Source organism: Fundulus heteroclitus, chromosome 7, assembly GCF_011125445.2.
Source record: "Fundulus heteroclitus isolate FHET01 chromosome 7, MU-UCD_Fhet_4.1, whole genome shotgun sequence".
Lineage (NCBI taxonomy): Eukaryota > Metazoa > Chordata > Actinopteri > Cyprinodontiformes > Fundulidae > Fundulus > Fundulus heteroclitus.
In genome coordinates, this window is record NC_046367.1 from 37,609,191 (window position 1) to 37,633,312 (window position 24,122).

Genomic DNA, 24,122 nt, shown 5'->3' on the forward strand with positions numbered 1-24,122 from the left:
TGTGCTGTTCTGTACGCGTTTCCAAGCTGAATGAAATATGCTGATTATAAAATAAACCCCATAAATGTTATCGCAGTTTGCAGTTTCACCGGTGTGTGTTCCATCTGTGTTGGACTCACCATGGGAAGTAGTTGATCCGTACCCTGTTCTTGTAAACCACAATGCCAGCGGACATCACCCCAATGAGAATCTCTGTGTTGCCCTGGTCCTGAAGGAAGAACAACAGACAATTTTTGCAGGCAACAGTAAAAAAACAGAGCTGAGCAGGAGAATATATAGATTTATTTATGCCACATCCTGTTTTATACCTGGTCCCTACTTTTAGTTATGGTTAAAAGAGTAGAAAGGGAACACAAATGCAGATTTTTTTATTATTATTATTGTTAAATTATTTAGAAAATCATGTATAATACGCTTGCTAGTACACAAGTATGCACTACTTTGTCATATAATACCCAATCAACTACACTGAAGTTTGTGGTTGCAGTGTGACAAAATGTGGAAAAATTATTTTCCTCACATATGTGGCCTGATCAGCTTGCTCGTAACAAAAAAAAAAAACGTACTTTGCTGTTTTTAAAAGGAAGTTAGAGGCTTTTAAAGGGAACCTTCATTTTTTAAAACAAAGAAAGCTTTGTCGGCTCAACTTTTTGTTGAGAGAGGGAGGGTATAATTAGAGGAATAATCTAAATTTCAATATCTCATGTGCTCGAACAAACATAAAAATAATTTGCATTGCAATAAGATGTGTGAAGGTATGGAACAAACTTAGCATTGAATTAAAGCGATGTCCAACCATGAGACTGGTTAGGAAAACAAATGAGATGGAAGAAGAACAGTGAACACCACTTAGCTACTGTACATGGGTGCAGATGTGCTTGTGCAATGGTTGTGGTGAGCTATAGTATGTAGGTAATAAGTGTGTAAATGTACGTAGACACATGTAAACGTGTATATGTATGTTTATGTATGAGGGGCCGTACAAGGCGTCATTTATTCTGACACGTATATACAACTCTCACAAACATATTCTTCTGAAACATATATTTATTTTACCTCTCACGTGAGTTAAAAGCAGAAATAATTCAGTCAGATATCTAATGTCAATGTTTGATTAGTTCATTATTGTTATTCAATAATAAAACAAACTGATTACAACTGTCAGTTGTAGAAAGTTTTTTTGAAATACCTACTAAATAAAATTAATTGATCACAAATAACTATTTGTGTAATTTATCAGTATAAACATAAAATCCCTGGGAACATTTCACTGATTGAAGAATAAAATGAAAAGATGATAAAACAACATTTTAAACAAAAGACTGTAAGCCTTCATGAATATGTAAATGGGAAAATTTAAACTGTACAGTTATTTACAGTGGATTACTCATGGGATTCATTGTAGTGAATGATTGTAGTGTAAAGCGATTTTGGGTTGTCCGACTTCATGAAGCACAAGCCCATTTACTAGTTGCTTTTTTTTTTTTTTTTTTTTTTTTAAATAAAGAAAAAAATTGAAAAGTTGCTAGAGGGATCTGAAAAGTCGCCAAATATTGCAACAAAATTGATTTGACCCTGAACGATCTCAGCCAATCAGAGTTCACCCGATCATCCGACTCGCGTTTCCACTATATTGTCTCTCTCGCACATGTATTCTCATTCTTATACACATATATTCATTGCTTTACTTTTTTTTTAATTCAATTCAATTTTATTTATATAGCGCCAGTTCATGAAACACGTCATCTCAAGGCACTTTACAAAGTCAAATTGAATCAGATTATACAGATTGGTCAAAAAATTTCCTATATATTTTACATTGATGAAAAATCAATAGTCAAAATAGATGTAAAATATCAAATATATGAACATGAGAGTAAAATATGTGTGTCAGAAGAATACATGTTTATGAGAGATGTATGTATGTGACTGAGGGTGGCAGAATAAATTATGGCCCCTCATATTTATTTATTTGTTTACTTAATGGACTTTGGAATAGCATGGACTCATAAGTAAAGTAGGAATCAGGAATAAATCAGTAGGACTAAATCCCCTTCATTAATTTCAAACATTTTCACTAAATAATATATATATATATATATATATATATATATATATATATATATATATATATATATATATATATATAGTAGAAACAGAAAGTATATGTGTTTGTATGTGTTAAATTTAAAAGTTCACTGTATTGAATTGTCATTATCATTCATATAAAAAGTCTAGACAAAAAAAAAAAAAAAAACTGATTAGATTTTTGTATGATATCCTGAGATGGATTGAGCTCCACATGTAGCCAGATCAGACAAACAACACAGTAATGCGTAACACAAAGAGGGAAAATGAAGGCTAGGAAAACACATATATATGCTAAACATGTCTGTCATGAATGCTTCATGTTTTTTTAAATCTGTTCAGCTGAATCCATATGTTAGCCTCTATTTACACAACAACTCATCTCTTCATATCCTCCCCCCCCCCCCCCCATCCTCACATCATGGCTGAGAGTACATTGCTCTAATTCTGGTCCTGTGGATTCACTCTATAGGATGAGCTGGAAATGAAAAGATGAAAGCAGGGGGGGCAGGTTAACGAACCTTTAATCTTTTTCTATTCATCATTCCACATCTATTCAGCAGATGTAAAAAAAAAATAATAATAATTTTGTTTTATGATTCTGGTATCCCACACTGCTTTTAGTAAAACAGGGTTTTAATGGCTATATTCGGCAACTGGTGGCAACATTTAAGCTGTCTTCCTTGTGGAGCACCTATTTTTATGTAGCCATAAGCATATAGAAAGACAGGCAGGAAATAACACACATCGAATTAAACCTTACTCACCCTTGCATAGTGCAGCTCCACCCCGTAGAGCTCCAGCGAGCGCGCTGTGTTCAGATAATTAAACTCCGACTGGGCAGGAGATAGACCGCTGAGAGAGGGAGGAGGGGACGGAGAAAGACGGGGACAAGAGCGTGGTTGTGTGAGCAAAGGGAGCGTTGATGGCAGGGCGGTGGAGGGGGAAAGGAGACAAAAGAAGAAGAAATCGTCAGTCACAGATGAATTGAAGTAATTGCGAGGAAAAGGGTCAAGTAAAGTGCAGCATATGAGGTGCCGTTGTGTGAATCTGCGATTGTCAGAACGCGTTTAACTGTGTTAGGCGTTTCTAAAGCTTAACACCAACATTTCCAAATACGACACCCACAAAAGGGACTGTTTATTTATAGTTCATCTGTTTAGAAATATCTTTATGTTCCCACAACAGGGAACGTTTCCTACACATTTTTCCTGTCACAATTCCAGTCAAAATCCAAGAGTTCCCAATGTGTTTAATGCTATTATTTAAACTATGAGATATTGGTTTTTATTTATTTAATACACGTATTTCTACAGAGGTCAGGTTTTGGATGGATGGATGGATGGATGGATGGATGGATGGATGGACAGATGATTAATGGATGGATGGATGGATGGATGGAAGTACAGATGATTAATCGATGGATGGATGGATGGATGGATGGATGGATGGATGGATGGATGGAGGGACAGATGATTAATCGATGGATGGATGGATGGATGGATGGATGGATGATTAATCGATGGATGGATGGATGGATGGATGGATGGATGGATGATTAATCGATGGATGGATGGATGGATGGATGGATGGATGATTAATCGATGGATGGATGGATGGATGGATGGATGGATGGATGATTAATCGATGGATGGATGGATGGATGGATGGATGGATGGATGGATGGATGGATGGATGATTAATCGATGGATGGATGGATGGATGGATGGATGGAAGGACAGATGATTAATCGATGGATGGATGGATGGATGGATGGATAGATGATTAATCGATGGATGGATGGATGGATGGATGGAAGGACAGATGATTAATCGATGGATGGATGGATGGATGGACGGATGGATGGATGGATGGATGGATGGATGGATGGATGGATAGATGATTAATCGATGGATGGATGGATGGATGGTCAATCGATGGATGGATGGATGGATGGATGGAAGGACAGATGATTAATTGATGGATGGATGGATGGATGGATGGAGGGACAGATGATTAATCGATGGATTAATGGATGGATGGATGGATGGATGATTAATCGATGGATGGATGAATGGATGGAAGGACAGATGATTAATCGATGGATGGATGGATGGATGGATGGATGGATGGACAGATGATTAATCTATGGATTAATGGATGGATGGATGGATGATTAATCGATGGATGGATGGAAGGACAGATGATTAATGGATGGATGGATGGATGGATGGACAGATGATTAATCGATGGATGGATGGATGGATGGACAGAAGGACAGATGATTAATGGATGGATGGATGGATGGACAGATGATTAATGGATGGATGGATGGATGATTAATTGATGGATGGATGGACGGATGAAGGGATGGATGGACAGATGATTAATGGATGGATGGATGGAAGGACAGATGATTAATGGATGGATGGATGGATGGATGGATGATTAATTGATGGATGGATGGACGGATGGATGATTAATTGATGGATGGATGGACGGATGAAGGGATGGATGGACAGATGATTAATCGATGGATGGAAGGACAGATGATTAACGGATGGATTTATGAATGGATAGATGGACGGATGATTAATGGATGGATGATGGACAGACAGAAGGACTGATGAATAATGGATGGATGGATGGATGGATGGACAGATGATTAATGGATGGATGGATGGATGGATGGATGGATGGATGGATGGATGGATGGATGATTAATTGATGGATGGATGGACAGATGATTAATGGATGGATGGATGGAAGGACAGATGATTAATGGATGGATGGATGATTAATTGATGGATGGATGGACGGATGAAGGGATGGATGGACAGATGATTAACGGATGGATTTATGGATGGATAGATGGACGGATGATTAATGGATGGATGATGGACAGACAGAAGGACAGATGATAAATGGATGGATGGACGGACTGATGAATAATGGATGGATGGATGGATGATTAATTGATGGATGGACGGATGGATGGATGGATGGATGGATGGATGGATGTGCACAGATAGACCCTAGGTGAAGCTGGACCACCTGCCTTTTTTCTTTTGTACAAAAAAGTGCCTTCTTGTAAATGTTTCTTCTTTTTTATTTTTCATTTTATGTTTTTCATGTATAGCATGTGGTGAAGGAACTTTTCTGGATTTTATCCGTGCACCACATTTTCTATAAATTTGCCTGATCTACTAACCCCCTAAGTTGTATTTTCTATTTCTCTATGTGTAAAAATATAACAAGGACAGTGAATTTTAACATGTAGAATTTTAAAATAGCAGACCTGTAGTTAGTCTCCTGCAGTTAATCTTAATATTTTCTAACATTTATCACTCTGGTCTCACGCAGATGTATGTGACACAGCTTATGACCATATTCTCTGCTGTTTTGACTACAAATATTTTACAACTCTTTTTCTTATTATAGATTTAAGCTGAATAGTCAGTAGTAACTGAGCTCATGTGACCCATAGCTGGTAAACCTGCTTTGTTACAACACAAGGCTATATGGTGCAGATGATATTTTGTGATAAAACTACAGAATTATGTAATTTGTGAATCACAAATCTAAACTTAAATCAATTTATTGTAATTATGTCGCCTTATCAATCTTAAGAATTTTGTAAAATGCACCAAAAATGCATCCTTGTTTTGAGATGATTTTCAGTGTGTTTGATTGTTTGAGAAACCAACATGTAGTGTTGAACCTTATTAAGAATCTGCATCAGACAACATATGGCTATTCATTTAAAATAGGTATATATATATATATATATATATATATATATATATATATATATATATATATATATATATATATATATATATATATATATATATATATATATGGGTAAAAAAAAGGAGAAAAAAAGATATATTATATATATATATATATGATGCTCAAGCTGTGTCTGTAATAAACCTCATACTATATGGATGGATGAATTTTTCAATACTTCAGTCTTTTTTCTTTTTTTTTTACCCACATTTATCCAGAGTTTGAAAATACTACAACAAAAACAAAATCCTTTCTAAGACATTTCCAACACAACGCAGAAACTATCTGATCTGGACCTGAAAACGCTTTTTTCCAGTCGACTCTTCCTGTTTCTACACATATTCCAGGCGAGTTGTCGGAGCGTACCTGTGCTGCTGGTGATGTTTGGAGACCTCTTTGTGGAAGTCCTGCGGCGGGTTTGGGATGAAGCAGAACTCGGACAGGTAGCCGGGAGAATGCTCAGCTTCATTGTAGTCCCCCAACTCGGCTACAGGAAAGGAAAGGGGACAAAAAAACATCAGTCTGTAACTTTAATTGAACAAAACCAGAACGATCGCTGACAAATATGGACGGTCCGTCTCATTAATCTATAATGCAAAGCAGTTTCCCTTTTTCTTGTTGATAAATAAAGTTTTAGATGTTTGGCCCTCATTCAATAACCAAAGGCTGAAATTCCTGTTTTTGAGTATTTAAAAGGGATTTCAGGTCCTGTTACTGAGCTGAGGCTGATTAACGACTAGCTGTTTATTTTTACAGGATTTACTAATAGAAAATCCATTGTGTTTATGTTGTCTTACACTTTCAGCTGACTAAAAAAAATCAGTTAATACCAACTTATTTGCAGTAAAGCAGCGAAGCATATATGTTTTTAAATGTCAAAAAGACCCCGGCTGATTCCAGGGAAAACCAATTCAGCCGATAAAACCTTGTTAAAACCAATCGCCGTGAAACGTTTTCTACATTTTTACACAAGCGCCAAACCACAGCTGTGCTCTGTTGTTAGTATTGATAATATTCCTTTTAACGGTTGTTTATAATGTAAAGGGTCCCAGGTATTAAATGTTCACTTATATACAGTTATCTTATAATTTATTTATTTATTTATGTTCTTTCACTTTCTTTTTTCAGGTATCACATTACACGTGTCAGTTTATATAATAATATATATGATTTAGCAATGGCATCTAGGTGTTATTCGAATTTATCTGTTGCTTTATGTCTGTTGGTTGTGCTGTTCTTTTTTGCATCTCTCTTTCCAGGTGATGGAGCAGACAAAGAAGGTTTTATCATTCTCTCCCTTTTATCTCTTCTTTCTTTCACCTCTACTCTTTTTTTTCTCTCTCACTTCTTGTTTTTCTTTTACTCTTTTACTTTCCCATTGTAGTGTCCATATAATTTTAAATTCTCCCTGCAGGAATCACAATAAAGCTATTTATAAGCATAAATCAAGTAGAGCACTATGAAAGCTGTTCGCTCCACTTGTAAAAGCAAAATCTGTCAAGCTCTATCTGGCATTGAGACATCAGGTCGGTATCAGGTTGTGTGGTTCCTCCATGATAGAAGTTCTGGTTCATTATATTGATGAATTACCTACAATTAGGATCCTGCCATGGCCAGGATCTGCAATGCTACTGAAAAGCTATGAGCAGTGTTTAGAAGCCAGAGAGTTGCATGTTGTAGATTTTATTCCACGCCTCATGATAATTACATGCAACCTGATGATTGTGATAAAGGCACATTTGTGCTCTGCTATATGTTTTTTAAGGGTGTGAAAGAGTTTCCTGCATAATCTTAAAAGTTAAGTCCAGCTAAAATTATTATATTATAAATTATTATATTATTAATGCATTTTCTTTCCTCTCATCAAACCAAAGGGTACTAATTTTTTAGAGTGATTTCTAGAGGGATTTTTTCAAGCAAAATTTCGTTCTGTACGCACTATGTGCATACAAAATGACAATAAAGCTATCTATCTATCTATCTATCTATCTATCTATCTATCTATCTATCTATCTATCTATCTATCTATGTGTGCATATCATGTATTTCACAACCTAAAGGGTAAGGACGGATTGCTTTTAGGCTTTCTTTTAATGAAAAAAAAAAAAAAACAGACTTTTTAAAGAAATGGAGGAATTTAACTTTAACTTGGGTTCCAACTCGACGGTAATGAAAAGGGCTGCTTGCAGACAACAATCAGAACGAATGAAAAGACTCTTGTTAGCTTTCAGAACCCTCTGGGATGGGCAGCTAAAAGTGGATCCCATTAGCTCGCTCGCTTTCAGCTGAAGCTTTAAAACATCAATTGGCTCAAGTAGTCCCCTGACTGACCTACAAGCCGGTAGCCTAAGCGTATCGAAAAACAAATCAATTGCAGCTCAGGCGCTTATTGATGGCTGCACACCACCAGGGGCATGCACAGTTCAGCGTCAAACATTAAAGCAAACTAACAGCCCAAGAACACTGATTATGTTGTCACGATGGCATCTGTCAAAAAGGGTCGGCTTTATATATGGGGCAATAAAACGGATCTCAAGCCTATGATGCCTCTGGAGATCCAAAAAAAAGTGACTTTGGTTACATCGTACAGACATTTGGTGCCCATATATAAACTGTATAAATAACAGTTTTCGATACCATAACAAAAAATAAATAAATCCAGGATTGTTAAGGAAATCTTGGTGGTCTTGCCTCAAGGCAGTTAAGGGGCAGCATAACAGGAAGCAAAGTAATGTTGAACAGGAGGTTTTAATACCTCTGATCTATGGGATGTGAACAGATGATGATCCATCTACACGTCACCAGCGACCCTCAACAACTCAACTGCATTTTGTTTTTATGATGTTTATTAGGTAGGAAGTTGTTTTTTGTTCAAGTTGTACGTTTTTTTTATTTTTTTTTATGAAAGGGACCGATGTGAGTTTAGGTATATTTTTATAATGATGGAATAAAGCAAGAAAGCAAATACTAAAAAAGACAAAAAACTAAGAGAAATCAGCTGGTGACCAGGGGTCTCGTTTATACTACTTGAATGTGCACAAAAATGGGGCCTTAAACGTGCGTACGCCACTTTCTTAGACTTAGACAAACTTTATTGTCATTTTGTATGCACAGAGTGCGTACAGAACCAAATTTCGTTTGCATACAGCTTGAGAATTTCAGTGAATTGCAGTGGATTTCAGAATAAAGTAACTTTGCAGGAAAATAAAGTAACTTTGCAGGAAAATAAGGTAAATAAGGTATATATATATACATATATATATATACATATATATATATACATATATATATATATATATATATACACATATATATATATATACACATATATATATATACACATATATATCACATATATATATATTATATATCTCTGATAATAATATATCATATATATAATGATATATAGTCTAGGTACTATATATATATCTATAGTATATAATAATATGTATAATAGTAGTATACACATATTATATGATATATACATATATCATATATATCTACATAATACACAGACATATACATATAACACATACATATACATATATACTATAGATTATACATATACATATACACATATACATACACATATATACATATACATACATATACATATATACATATACATACATATACATATACACATATATATATATACATATATATATATATACATACATACATACATACATATACATATACATATATATATATTATAGGTATAGATATATATATAGATATATATATATAGAATATATTATATATATATATATGACTTTATCAGACTTTAGAACATTTTTATAAGTCTTAAGCCCCCCCCCCCCCCCGAACATGAGAAAATCCTCGTTATTCGATGCTGTACGCACGTATTCCATACACTGCAAAAACTGAACTAAAAATAAGTAAAAATGTCTTGAAATCAGTGTATTTTTCCTTGACTTGAGCAGGTAAATAAGACTATTTGCCAATGGAATAAGATTTTTGCACTTAAAATAGTAACAATTTATCTCTAAAATAAGATAATTAGATATCCAGCACTTGAAATTAGATGATTGGAGATGAATTGTTCCTATTTTAAGCGTACAAATCTTATTCCATTGGCAAATAGTCTTATTTACATGCTCTAATCAAGGGAAATTACAATCATTTCAAGAAAATTTTACTTACTTTTAGCTCCCTCTTTGCAGTGTAGTTACTGGAGGAAAATAGGGAGTACCAATATGGCGGCTGGTGGCTTCACAGCGACCTGTATTATATACGGCCAATGCGCAATCCAGTGAATAAATAGAGATCAGTGGTGTAGACGGCAGAACAAGAGACGGTGCCTGGTACGCAAACGTTCAGGTACAGCTGTGACCTATAAAGAGAAATTATGTGCTAGAGTGCGTATGCATAGTTTTATAAATCTGAATTTCTGAACTCAAACCGCCGTTCCCTCTCCTGACATAAGCACAACCCCCTGCTGTAACAACGCCACTCTTCGATGTGGATAATGTTACAGAGTGACGAAGAGGTAAAGTTTAATTATATCCCTGAAGTGTTTAAAATAAAGTCAGACGAAGCACGGAGATGTAACTACAAACTGTATTTTCTACAGTCCAAAAAGCTCCATTTCTGCAGCTTATTCAGGCTGAGTTAGCAAGGCTTTCAGCAACATTTTAAAAAGCGTGCAAAAAAAAATATATATATTTTATTTCCCTTTAACAAGATGTTGGCCCTGTCGTGGAAAGGCTTATTTTTTTTTCTACAAGCTTCTCAGTCGGTCATAAAACTGGAATTTAGGTCTACCAGGAGGGATTTCAGCTCTTTTGAGAATGCAAGCTTGAGTGTGGGATTTGGAGTCCGCAGCGCTGGCAGTCGAGCTGAATTAGCAGCATAGCAGCTGCTTCAAGTCAGTTCTTCCTCCCAAAAGCAAACATTTATCTCGGTGATCTGTGCTGGCACTGTGGAGAGCGACAGCACGGACCCAACAACAATATTCGTGTATGTGTGTGTGTGTGTGTGTGTGTCAGAGTAAAAGCCGTAGGGTCAGAGCCACCAAGGTCTAGGTCAAATCTCTGGTTTGACCTACATACTGAGGCGGTGGAGATCCCTGGCTAAATATGCCATGGAGGGGGAGCGCAGGGGGCCAGAGGGGGGAGGAGTTACTGGGGCTGAAATGGCAGGATGAGACCCTGCAATAAATGAAACAAAGCAGCAGGCAAAGGGCTAAAGGCTGCGTGAATACAATAACTGAGAACGAGAGACAGAAGGACCACTGTGCTGGGGGTCAAAAAGCTTCATCCACTGGTGTAGACGCATCTCCAGCTTCACACTATCTCATCTAGTTCACTGAGATTTATGAAACCAGACAGATAAAATAAAATCATCTGGTCCAATAAACATTAAAACAACGAGCTTCCTAAAAACACAACATTTATGTTCTTTTAACCATTTATGTTCTAACGCATTAAAAGCTTCAAATATTTGTGTTAAAAAGTTGGAAAAACAGTTTTGCTTTGGAAAAAAACTAAATAGTGAATAAAAATGAACAGATAAATATAATATATATAAAAATAAAGTTCATCTGAATTTTTTTTTAACAACCAGATTAGTCTCTTTCCAGACACAGTTAAGCCCAAAATGATTAATTGTTCATACCCCTGGCAGATTTAGGTTAATTTTACCAACATTTTTCTTCTGACTGGAAGTAATACTAACATGTTTTAGAGGCCCATCCAGAGTCCTGACTAGAATCTGATACAGAGCGCATGGAGGCAGCTCAACAATAGAGCGATGGTGAGGAGGCCTCTGACCTTGTTGACCTGGAGCTCATCGCCAAAGAAAAAATTGTCAAAATACCAGAGGAAACACGCAAAAAGCTGCTCAGCAGTTATAAGAGGGTTTTGATTGCGTAATGCCCAGGAGGGTTTTGGCACAGTTTTTTTATTTATTTTTTTTTAAAAAGGGGATAAATAATTTTTGCATGCTAGTTTTTCATAAAATAATGTAAAAAGAGAGCAAGTTTTGAAAATAAATAAATAAATAACATTTACCCTTCTCATTTCCTATCAGACAAAACGTATTGAATAAATTAAAATAATTTTAATACTAAATAAGCCAGGACTGTGTATATTTTCAGGCTTAAATGTCAATTCAATTCAATTTTATTTATATAGCGCCAATTTATAAAGCATGTCATCTCAAGGCACTTCCCAAAGTCAAAATTCAATCATATTATACAGATTGGTCAAAAATGTCCTATATAAGGGAACCCAGTTGATTGCATCAAAGTCCCGACAAGCAGCATTCACTCCTGGAGAAGCGTAGAGCTACAGGGAGAGTCGTCTGCATTGTTGATGGTTTTGCAGCAATCCCTCATACTGAGCAAGCATGAAGCGACAGTGGGAAGAAAAACTCCCCATTAACGGGAAGGAAAAACCTCCAGCAGAACCAGGCTCAGTGTGAACGGTCATCTGCCTCGACCCACTAGGGGTTAGAGAAAAAAGAGCAGAAATGTATTCCTTGTTACTTTTTGCCACAACAGTCTTAGGTTAAATTATTACTAAATGTCAGGTAACTGAGTGTTTGAAACATACAGATTTAACCTGGGACATGAAGCGAGCCTGAACATCAACTTCTCCCCAATCGATCTGCCTCTGTACATTAATCTATTATTAAAGGTGGACTTTAGAGAAAACCAGCATCACATCCAATATTTATATAAGCGATGGTAATACAAGATTCAATCCCACCGCACGGTTTTCAAGAAACTCTCCATGGCTTTAGAGCAGCCGCTGTAAAAACCCTCCAGCAACCGCAGCCATTGCATTTCAGAGTGTGTAACTAAGGAGAGCCCTAATGAATCGCCTTTTCATTGTTACATGTAACGGGTGGACCCAGGGAGCAATACTTACACTGAACAGCATAGGATGCCAGCAGTGCTGCCGTGTTGTGAGGACAGGGCAATCTGACAATAGAAAAAAATAAAAATAAAACACTTAATATGCAAAATGGTAAAAAAAAATTATTTCTGCACAGGTCAATATTTATGATGCAACTCTTTTTCCGAACACAATGCTAGGATTCAATAATTATAATAATAATAATAATAAACATCAACTTCATTTTTAACACACTGTACATGAAACCATAAGCGCACACATAAAATCACATTTTCCATGTTTGTACTATATACCAATCAGCTTTATCAGGACAAACAGCTCAACTCTCTCTATAATACAACAGAACAACAAAGTTCAACCTGCTCACCTTCCAGTTAATATATCCTGTTTGATCTGAAGAAAATACTGGTACCTTAGGGGGACAAAACACAGGATTATGACAACAGATGAGCAAACTATCCAGGTAGTGTTGAAAATGAAGACATTTTGGACGGTGAATGCATTTTAAAAAGCGTGCATTTTGCTCATCATCCACAATAAACTATTACTGGAGGAAAACAACAAATCAAAACTTGATAATAATCCTCAGCATCTCCTTCCAACACCAGATGAACGGCAGTGCATTGCTACGCTGCAACCTCTGCTTGTTGTTTAGGCTCCTGAGTGAAGGCCTACATGATGGAGTCTACATTTTTGAGGACATCAGAAACATTACATATAAACCCAAAAAAATCCTGTTCCTTCGTTTTCCTCCTCTTTGGAAAGTAGGAAGCCACGGCTTTTCTTTGACAGAGTGACAAACATTTCACATTTGAACTAAGTTTGGTAGTCACATCTTCCCTTTGTGTCAGGATGAACTATCTATATGTGTAATTTACAGATGTGTGCACCTCCCCCCCCCCAGCTGGAAAGCCATTGAAGGACTAAACATGTTGATGGTCTAACCAAAGCAAAGAGATGTGGGATTGTCTATGGGGCACGCTCTATGCATCACAGTTCTACGCTCTCACTCAGATGCATCAGTCTCACTTTCCTCCTTCAGCTTTATGAATATAAGGTAATTATATTGTTAATATTTAACATGTTTGTTTTAAAAGTAAATTAAAACAATGACAACCCAGGGTTCCCACCAGGAAGCAGAGCTTCATACACCTCCCTGCAGCTTCTGTCTATAGTTATCCAGCCATTACCCCACTGAGACAGTGTCTTGCCCCTGGATTAAAAACTGATCTAAAAGAAACAAAATCATGAAAATCTCAAAAATAAATGACTCTACTGAACAGATAAAAACAATTAAATGTGGTTTATTGCACATTTATTAATTTATTATTATTTACATTTTCACATTTCTTGAAATACTGGATGAGGGGGAGTGAATTTATTGAAAAATACCAGATAAATCAACAGCTTCAACTCTTTTGAATATCTATCCCTTAGTTTAGTTGGATTTTCTTAACCCTAAATTATCTCCTTATCTTTAATCAGCCGTGTTTTTAAGTATTTTACTGTGAGAAATCACAGGGTCTACGTTATAGTGGTTATAAGGTTATAGCGTGTTTAGCAAATAAACATCAGTTTGTCAGGACACACAATCTTTACGTCAGGGTTACCAAAATTCAGTTTAAAGGGGGCATTTGTTAGTCTTGGGGTGATTTTGTGCATCGTTCAAGAATGATACAGATTTGGCCTGTAAGCGCCGGTGGTTGATGCTGATAAATGCAAGAAAATGTATTAAACGTCGCTAAAAACAAACATTTTCTAAGAAAGAGTAACACATATTTATTTATTATTGTTGCAAATAGACTAAAGAAATTTCCGATTCCAACACCAATAATTATTTAAAAAATTGCCTTTCATATTCCTTTTCAATAAGGCAAACATGCACAATATTTTTTTTATTTTTTTATTTTGGATGAAATAAAATTTAGTTTAAAATGTAGGTTCGGTTTATTGTTCGGCAGGTACAAAAGTACCAGAACAACTGCAGCTGGTCTGCTTGTGTTGTCTCTACACATTTATGAGCTGCTAGAGAGAGAGTTTAAATAATACAAACAGAAGTGAACAGAGAACAGTCAGGCATAGCTTTACTTTGCATTAAATATGTAACTTCCTGTATCGTGTTCCTATTCAATAAAGGAATAAGAAAAACAGGCACTTTGCTTTGAATTCTAGTTCAGTGTGGATGAAACGCTGTAAAAGCTGTGGCAGTGTCATAAATATGTTACAGCTGAAGGCCAGTCTTACCGTGTGTATTCTTCCTGAAGTTTACCCGGATCAGTCACAAAGAATTTGACTCTGAAGCTCAAGTTATGTGGAGATCCTCCTGAAGGAATTATGGTTAACAATTACACAACACCAGACTGATATCAGCACCATATCAACATATCATGCACTGGATACTATTACTGTCTGCCTTATTAAAAAAAAAAAAATCATTGCCTATTCACAAACTTCACACAGAAAGAAAAAAAAAAAAAGCGAGTGATATCTTCAGTCAGAGTCAATGAACCGTGATAAAAACAAGAGTTGAAGTACAGTTCAATCATTGCTGCGGGATGACTGCTGGCTCCACTTGAGCTACTGCTTAATTGTTACAATTTCTATTACTCATGAACAAAAAAAAAAGAAAAAAAAAAGAACAGAGTTGAAATGGAGTTTAATCATTCCTCGAGGCATTTTCAGAATAGTAAACGACAACGTTGACTGGAGAGTTTTCGCTGGAGGCACAGTGTGGATTGTTAAATGTTACAGAGACTAAACTGCAGATAGGAAAACACTAAAAACAAGTTATCATCACGTTGGACTTGAGTGGATTTAGGACTTTCTGATCACTCGCTAATGATGCAGTTGGATGCGTTCAGGTGCTGCGTGGTGGATTTCACCTACTTTTTAACTGTTTCCTGATGGGCTTATTGGGATCCAGCCAGCGCTGTAAAACATTGATAAAAAACAGACTCAGAGTCACTCTCCACAAAGCTGCACCACACCGTTTAAATTATTCACCACTGGCCACCAACACAAACACAGACACCTCTCAAAGGCCCACAGATAAAAACCGAACATTCAAACCATCAGAGTAATAAATAAAAACACGTCATCTGGTCTTGATAATGATCTTAAAATGAGGTTTTAGGGGTTTTAATTTTATCTATAGATAGTCTAATAATCAGCAAGTGTGGGCATCTCTATAAAAGCAGCAGTTTATCATTTGAGAATCCAAGTTTGTGTTGCTAAACTGAGATATTTTGGTTGATATTTTGCCTATCTTTCGCCATTTTCGGTCAATAAACCCATCATTCAATTCATTTAAATTTTATTTATATAGTGCCAATTCACAACACGTAATCTCAAGGCACTTTACAAAGTCAAATACAACCGAATCATACAGATTGCTCAATAGAAGTTGTACTGTCTACATATGAAACACATAAAGACACATTTTAGTGCTTAAATAAATGAACGAGGAGCACCTGTTACTGCAACGCAAATTTAAAGACAAGTTCGTACTCTTGAACTTGAGCAAAGTTTTGCTTCACACTAAACTGCAACAAGGGACTAAAAGTAAGTACTATCTTCTTGAAATGAGTGTATTTGTCCCTGATTTGAGCAGGTAAATAAGATGATCTGCCAATGGAATAAGGTTTTTGCACTTAAAATAGGAACAATCCATCCCCATAACCAGATCAGAATCAGAATTAGATTAGATATACTGCACTAGAAGTAATCTTACTTCAAGTGCAGTATATCTAATTATCTCACTTTAGGGATCAAAATACACATTCCATTGGCAAATAATCTTATTTACCTGCTCAAATCAAGGACAAATACACTAATTTCAAGAAAATTTTTACTTATTTTTAGTTCCCCTTTTGCAGTGTATTGCTTTGCTCTATCTGCACAATTTGGCCCGTTTGCGTCGCTCCAAACACGACGTTTCAATCGCGGATTATTAATTTGCTCTTGAACGCACCTTTACTTAGGGATAATGTATAAACCGCTCGCTCCATTCGCCATTTTCCTGTTTGGTGTTCAAGTAGCAAAGACTCTAGTCTGCTGCAGAGAGGCGACTCCAGCGAAAAAATGAGAAGTCACACAAAAGTCACACTGCTCAGAAGAATTGGGCAAATAAAAAAAATTAAGAAAAATTATTCCACTGGCCTTAAGTTGTATAACACGTTACAGTTCACAGGAGAGCAATTACAAAACAAACTGAATAGCTTGTTTCAAATGGTTGGCAGACATTAATGAGTTAATCAGAAACTGTGCACAAGGTAAGTGCAACACAGTGAGCTTTTCTGCTCCATACAAAGAAAACTTAACATATTAGTTTTTAATTTTGCTATGATGACTTGGTTTGACCAAATCCCCCCCCCCCCCCCCCCCCTCCTCCCGACTACTCTGATTCTTTTCCATCATCATATTGTTCCCACCCCTCTCCCTGAGCTTGGGTTTGGTAACAGGTTACAGAAGTTAAATAAAAGATATTTAGATTATACAAGAGGTTTGAGCATTTTAATAAGTATTTATCTCCATAATTCATCAAAATACCCAACTAACATGAAAAATAAACAGTTTAGTACATGGGTAGGAAGTGGTTGGTTTATAGAAGGTGAAAAAGAGCCAAATTCGAGCAAAATGTTTCCTCGAATGGCAACAAAGGGGTGAATTTACTCGGAGCTGTGGCACAAAATAGGTGTTAAAATATAAAAGTTAAATTAAATCCTGATAAACAGTTTAAAACGTAGGTCATAATAATGCTTCTGTAATCTGAATTAGTTTTTCCACTATATATAATATTTCTGACTCATTATAGAGTTTTTATTCTTCAGTGGAAGTATGCACCCCAAGTTCAAAACCACTAATGACCAGATGAGTGTTAGCATGTAAAAACCTTTAGAAATAAACTACTTTTACACACAAGAGTATGGTCGACCTTAAGCTGTGCAGGTAAAACAGTGGACAATCGGGTTTATTTGAAGTTATTTGATGTTTTAAACACACTGCAGAGTGAAAACACGGTACTAACCGGGGCGTCTGAGCCATCGTCAGCCAGGTGCAGGCCAAAGTAGTCTCTCTCGGTCAGCTCCAGGTGCTTAAACACGGCGTCCAGCAGCACCTGGCCGTGATCGGACTTCTGCAGAGAAGAACAGAAAACAACGAATGAGCTCGCCGCTCGCTGTGTTGCTTGGCAAGCCGCTCCCCGCTGAAAGGTCAGGCGAGGAACGGGCGAAGCAGGCTGGATCCCCTCTTTTCCCACCACAGACATCTAAATTATTTAAAACAGCCTCGCTGCTGCAGAAACATTCCAAGCATTTAAAATTCATCTGCAACTTGTCCGCGTTGAGCCTCATTTAATATGGTTCCAGCCGCATTGGAGGGTTACATGTTTAAGGAATTAAGATGATGAACTCCTGAGGGCTGCTCTTTTTTTTATTATTATTATTATCAATCTCTACTTTTAGCAGCACTAAACGTCAGTATTTTCACAGATTAATGAACTGAATCAATCTGTTAAAACAGCTCAATTCAAAATAACTAATTACTAGGGCTGAACGATTTTGGAAAATAATCTAATTGCGATTTTTTTTCTTAATATTGCGATTTAATGCGATTTTTTTCCCAGTTTAATTTATCATGTCTTTTTAAACATATACAAACAACAAATCAATTTGTTTCCTCGCCATGTGGATTAGTTGCTAAAAGACCCGCAGCGTCTAAACTCAGAGCAGAAATGATTGCGTTCTGCCTACAATATATTTCAACCAAAATTGCAATTTTGACTTTTCTCTGCGTTAACCACAAGCAACAAAAATGGCCTCTAAATAAAGATGTTTGTAAACAAGGACTATTTAAAACAAGAACTTTTAATGTTTCTATTAATCAGAATATTATTCAAGAGAACAGCTTTTATTTTAATTAGACATCAATCCTTGTTGAACATAATGTGCAACCAACAAGCAAGTCTATGTATTAAACTGATTGACCTGTACTTAATGCTATGTATGATTATATAAACTCTAAAACAAGTAATAAACTTGAATTGAATAAAAACTGTCTTCCCTTCCATGTGGAGGCAAACCCACTTTAAACATTTTACCAACACCTAATGGACGTTTCTAATTCCCTAATTGTTACATAGCCAAAAATTGCAGACCTCTGCGATTTGGAAATTGCGTTTTTTTAAATCGCGATTATATTGAAAATGCGATTAATTGTTCAGCCCTACTAATTACCTAAAAGTCGTACATTAAGGACGGCGGCAACAGCTCTAGAAAACAGGGCAGGATTCAAAATAATCCAGCTAATGGAAAACAGGAGCTAAACCTGAAAGCACATATGAACGAGCGGCCGAGAGAGAGAGAGAGAGAAAATGATTTGAGTTTCGGACGGGCTGCGGCGCGCTGGATGTGATCCACGGGAAATGTCACGCTAATGGAAGAGGGGGAAAAAACATAAACAAGCAGAAGTAAATCAAAGAGTGAGCAGAGTGCCACTTATAAAAGGAAGCACGGCTGGAAGAAAGCGAGGAATAATTGATCGAATCTATCATTAAAACGTCGTCGTTCTGAGAGGAGCGTAGGACGGGCGAGAGGATAAACTGTGGGAACACAAGTGGAGCAGAAATTCACACCTGATCCTGCAACTTTGAGAGCGAGAGGGAGAAGCTGAGAGTGGAACGCCATCAGCGCTCCCACGGGAGAAATGCCACACACACACACACACACACACACACACACACACACACACATTAGTACTTTCGGCCACTTCTCCTGTTCGCCCTAGTGACACAGTTACACAGTTTTACAGAGCAGAGAGTGTGAGCGGATGATGGTTGACAGTTGACATGTTGACATGGCAGCCCTCGAGGAGAGCTGGCTGTGTGTGTATTGTGTGTTGTTGTTGTACTTGAAGCTGAGCGAGAACATTTATTGCTCATTTTACTATTAAAGTGAGGACTTTGATGTAAAGTGAGGACCGAAAAAGGTTAGGTTTATGCCATAGAAAGGCTTGAAGATGAATGGAAGTCAAGGCACGGTCCTCACTGTGTACATTAAATAAGGATGTGTGTGTGTAGTCAGTAGCTGTCAAAGCTGAATTAAATGTGAGCGAATACTTTGAGCCTGTGAGCTCCTTCCATCTCATTCTTCTTTTTATTTGAACTTCTGAACGGCTGTAAAAATCAGCTGGGAATTATTACCATATTACTATTGGGTCACAGCAAGGCTCCGCAATTTGTCTTCTTTGCAAAATAGCTGTCAGATCTGTGAACGTCAACTTTCAAGTGTTGCCACAGATTCCCCCTTCGGGTTTTAGGTCTGGATTTAAGCTTCATTTACATTGGAAGGGAAACGCGACCCAAAAACGATCTTTTTACCCGTATGCGACCCATGTCTGTCTTTTTCACAGCAGAGTGAACAGTCTGATTGATACCACTTCTATATGTGGTACCATTCAGATACGTGTCAGTCTAAACGGTCATGTCGCATTTTATCCGCCTTTTACGTCACTCTCCTGGCTCTTATTACATCCACACAAAGGAGTAGCTGTTAGCGGTACATAAAGACCATTAATAGCTGTGCTGCTTTCTTCTTACCTTATTTTGTCTTGTTAGGATGTGGTCTTAATATTGTCACCTCCCATTGCTCAGCGGCTTTCTAATAATACGTTTTCTTCTTCTTTTTTTTAAACAAAGCTTTATTGAACACTTGTAGAAACAATTACATTCACCATTACTTTCGTAAACAGCGCGCTGCTGTGTGACGTCTCCTTCTGTTATCTGTGCATGCGGGTCGCTTTGCGGTCTTGACGGCCGTACTTATTAGTAACATGATTGTCCCCCTCAAACAAACAACAATAAAAAAAATCAGATTTCAGCAACAAACCACGATTGAGCATCAAGACCTGCAGTGTGAACGTAGCCTTTGACTAAGCCATTCTAGCACATGCATATGTTCGGATTATCGCGTTGTGTTGTAGCTTTGGCGGTATGTTTGGGGACTGAACGTGAACCTCCACCTCAGCTCTAAATCTTCTGCAGCTTCAAACAGGCCTTCTTCCAGCGTTGCCATCCTCCAATCAATGCTTAACAGCTACCACCATTATGTTTCACCATCTATAGTTCATTCTAAGCCAGACATTGTGTTTTCCATCAAGGCCGAAAAGCAATTATTGGTCATGTCTGATCAGAGGGCCTTGTTCCACTTCTGTTACATTGCCCATATGGGTTGCACCAAACTGCAAGTTGAATTTTTGAAGGACTTTTAATAAATTATGCTTTACTTCTTGCAACTCTACAACAAAGACCAAATTTGTGGAGTGCACAACCAATCTTCCATCCCTCTATATATTATCCCACCTGAGCAATGGGTCTCTGCAGCTCACTCAGGGTTACAGGCTCCTCTCAGCTGGGTAGGTCTGCAGCTGGACCAACCACTCGGAGAATATACTGAACAGAGCTCTGAGAGACGTTCAAAGCTTACGGTTTTATTACATAACCTCTAATAAAACTTCTCCAGTTTTATCCCAGACCTGGCTGATTTGTCCCCTGGTCTTCATGATGCTGTTTGCTCACTAAAGTCTAATAAACAGGGTTCCCACACCTTGGTGAACATCAAATTCAAGGACCTTTCAAGGACTTTCCAGGACCAATTTCCTCAAATTCAAGGACCACATGTGGCGGCATTTACCTACTGTGACCGCTGAATAGGTTATCATATTTTAATACAATGCAAATTCAATAAAAGACTAAACGGCATAGAAGTTGTTGGGTCAGAAGCAATGCAAGAAAGTGGACTTAATTTATAGCCTACATTGATATTGATCATATTCATAGCCTACATTTATATCCACAGTACATGGCTATGACATACTACATTACATATAAGATGTACATTAGCCTACCGTTTCATGGAATTTTATGGAAAAAAAGTGCAGCATTGAGATGTTCAGAATTATATCAATTTGTTTCACTTACTTTCATCTTTGACTAAGCTAGTTTTTGACTTTGACTCTGAAAAGTCGCTAAATATAGCGTCAAAGTCACTGAGTTGGCAACACTGCGTGAATGTAACCTATTGGACGCACGTAGGCCTAAACCGTAGCCTACCAACTAACGAAGAAAAGCGAACCTACTTTTGCAAATTAAAAGTCTGCAGAATCAACACAATTTTAAAAGATTATGTGGTAGTAAAATAATGACGAGTCGTCATCCGTGTGAACTTTCAACCCCACAAAAAAATTCAAGGACTTTCAAGGACTAGGTGTTTTTTTGGCTGTTTTCAAGAACTTTCAAGGGCCTTGAATTAATTTTTTCAGATTCACAAACTTTCAAGGATTTCAAGGACCCGTGGGAACCCTAAATAAATCTCTGGGGCCTCCACAGAACAGATGTTATTTTGGGGTATCTGAATAAAGGGGACTAGAGTAGAAACTGGTCTGTCACATTAAATGTTAGGAAATATATAAAACTGTAGAACACCAAATTTGTCTTTAAAAATGCAATGAAGAGCATTTAAGTAGGTTTTTTTGTTTGTAGCAACAACATCAAGGCTGCAACACACGACGATGCGTCGCAGCATTTTGCTTTTGTGATGCTTTTTTTTTTTTTGACACTTGCACAACAGCCTCTTTCACTTATTCCCTTTTCTCCATCTCTTCGTTAACCTGACTCCGCCAGATAGATTTGCTCCGCATATCCATCTGGAAACCTTCCGTTGAAGTAATTTTGGGAAGGGGCGAAAATACTGGTTAGCTGATCGGCCTATGTTGGTGATAGACGGGCCAAATAAACCAATCAGATCAACGAAGCATATGACGTACTAACAGCGACGACAAAAACACAACCACAAGCTCTTGCCGAAACCAGTCGGGAGAAGAGCAAAAACATCTTTTCCTCTGAGAAAAGCCTCCAGAGCAGCGTTTTGCTCTTCTTCCAGTGAAGAAATACTCTGTAATTCCGATAAAACTTGCTCGATAGCCACGCTAACGCTAGTTTCATCGGCTGAAGCCGCCATGTTCTTTAGACTGAACTGTCGCGCTTCTCGTTGCGTCACACCTCAACCCGCCTCAAATCCAACGCTGATTGGACGTTCGTTTGGTGAACGGCTCCAAATTTTCTTTAACGGAAAGTAGCCAGACTGATCTGCGAGTGAAACCTTGAAAGCTCGCGAGATCAGGATGGTCTCACGAGGCTACCTCTTCGTGTAATCTGAGGTAAAACCGCTCCGGTGAATATCATGAAGGCTGAATTGTCAAGCCTCGCTCCACTTTTAACAATGAAAACGTCCATTAAACAATTTCCTTCTGCCATCCCGAGGGCCACGACGCTCACCCTGGGCTTCAGCGCCGCAGCTCCTGTGAGCATCCAGGACGCTGAGGATTCATCTGACTGGCCAAACATTACTGACATTTAAAAGAAACGACGAGTGGCCCTCTGAAACAAAACAGCCCACGCATGCAGTGATGATACGGGTCTGTTATCTAGTTGCTTCCCACTTGAAAGAGAAAGAGAGAAAACAACTAATTTATGTTTGTATCTCCACATTTATCCTCTCTAACATGAGAAGTGCGGTGCTTTCCCGTCGCTTCTCCTTTGTATGATGCGGCCTTTCAGCTGGATGTGGGAGGCCTCTGTGCGTCTGACATGGCGCTCCCTGAAAACAGCGCTCCCTGAAAGCGTGAGCGCCGAATGCAAACAGCCGTATGTTGTTAAAATAAAACTGAGTCACACGGGCAGACGTGTCTGCATGAAGTCCTTTTCTTGTGCTTTTACAGAACAGAAACCTTTAAGAGCAGCTGATGGGTGGAAGTCACGGAAAATGTGCCACAAGGAGTCATGCGATGTAAACTGCTGGAGACTTTTTAAGGAGGGAGGGGGGGGAGCAAACTAACGTAAATGAAAGAAGAAAGATGCACTGAAGGAAAGGAGAGAAAGCATGGAAGAAAAGGAGTGATTAACGACGCGACTGGGTGAGACAAACGCTCTTTGTGCCGACTGAAAAAGTGTCTGTGTGCACGAGAGTGAGGCGAGAGGAAGGAGACGTGGTGATAGAGAGAGCGAGTCGGAGGACGAGAGCGGAAAAAAAAGAAAGCAAAGGGCTGAAGATGTGCTGATAAGTTTCATACCCTCTGGGTTTATCTTCGGCATCAAAGCGAAAATAGACCCTCAGACAGTGTCTGGCGTGACACTCGAAGGGGGGGGGGGGGGGGGGGGGGGAAACCCAGTGTCCTCATGGCGAGTGACACATGCACTTCCCTTCTGAAGCAGGAAACGAGACGCAGGGCGGTGGATGTGCTGCTGGTGTTTAAGGAGAGGGGAAGCTCAGGAACGTGAGAGGCAGCTTGTGCCAGACAGAAAAT

At 37.9% G+C, this 24,122-nt stretch overlaps 1 protein-coding gene across 2 annotated transcripts in view; it reads right to left on the reverse strand.

The window, feature by feature from the left end:
* The window catches only part of ptpn4a (protein tyrosine phosphatase non-receptor type 4a), a 113,829-nt gene that overhangs the window by 42,371 nt on the left and 47,336 nt on the right, over window positions 1–24,122 (reverse strand). For both annotated transcript variants that reach the window (XM_036139585.1, XM_036139584.1), the window contains exons 3-10: window positions 17,791–17,898; window positions 15,651–15,693; window positions 15,009–15,087; window positions 13,132–13,176; window positions 12,777–12,829; window positions 6,247–6,367; window positions 2,856–2,943; window positions 120–208 (exon numbers count right to left, since the gene is read on the reverse strand). In XM_036139585.1, coding sequence (XP_035995478.1) covers window positions 120–208; window positions 2,856–2,943; window positions 6,247–6,367; window positions 12,777–12,829; window positions 13,132–13,176; window positions 15,009–15,087; window positions 15,651–15,693; window positions 17,791–17,898 — 626 coding nt within the window. The remainder of the gene's footprint in view (window positions 1–119; window positions 209–2,855; window positions 2,944–6,246; window positions 6,368–12,776; window positions 12,830–13,131; window positions 13,177–15,008; window positions 15,088–15,650; window positions 15,694–17,790; window positions 17,899–24,122) is intronic.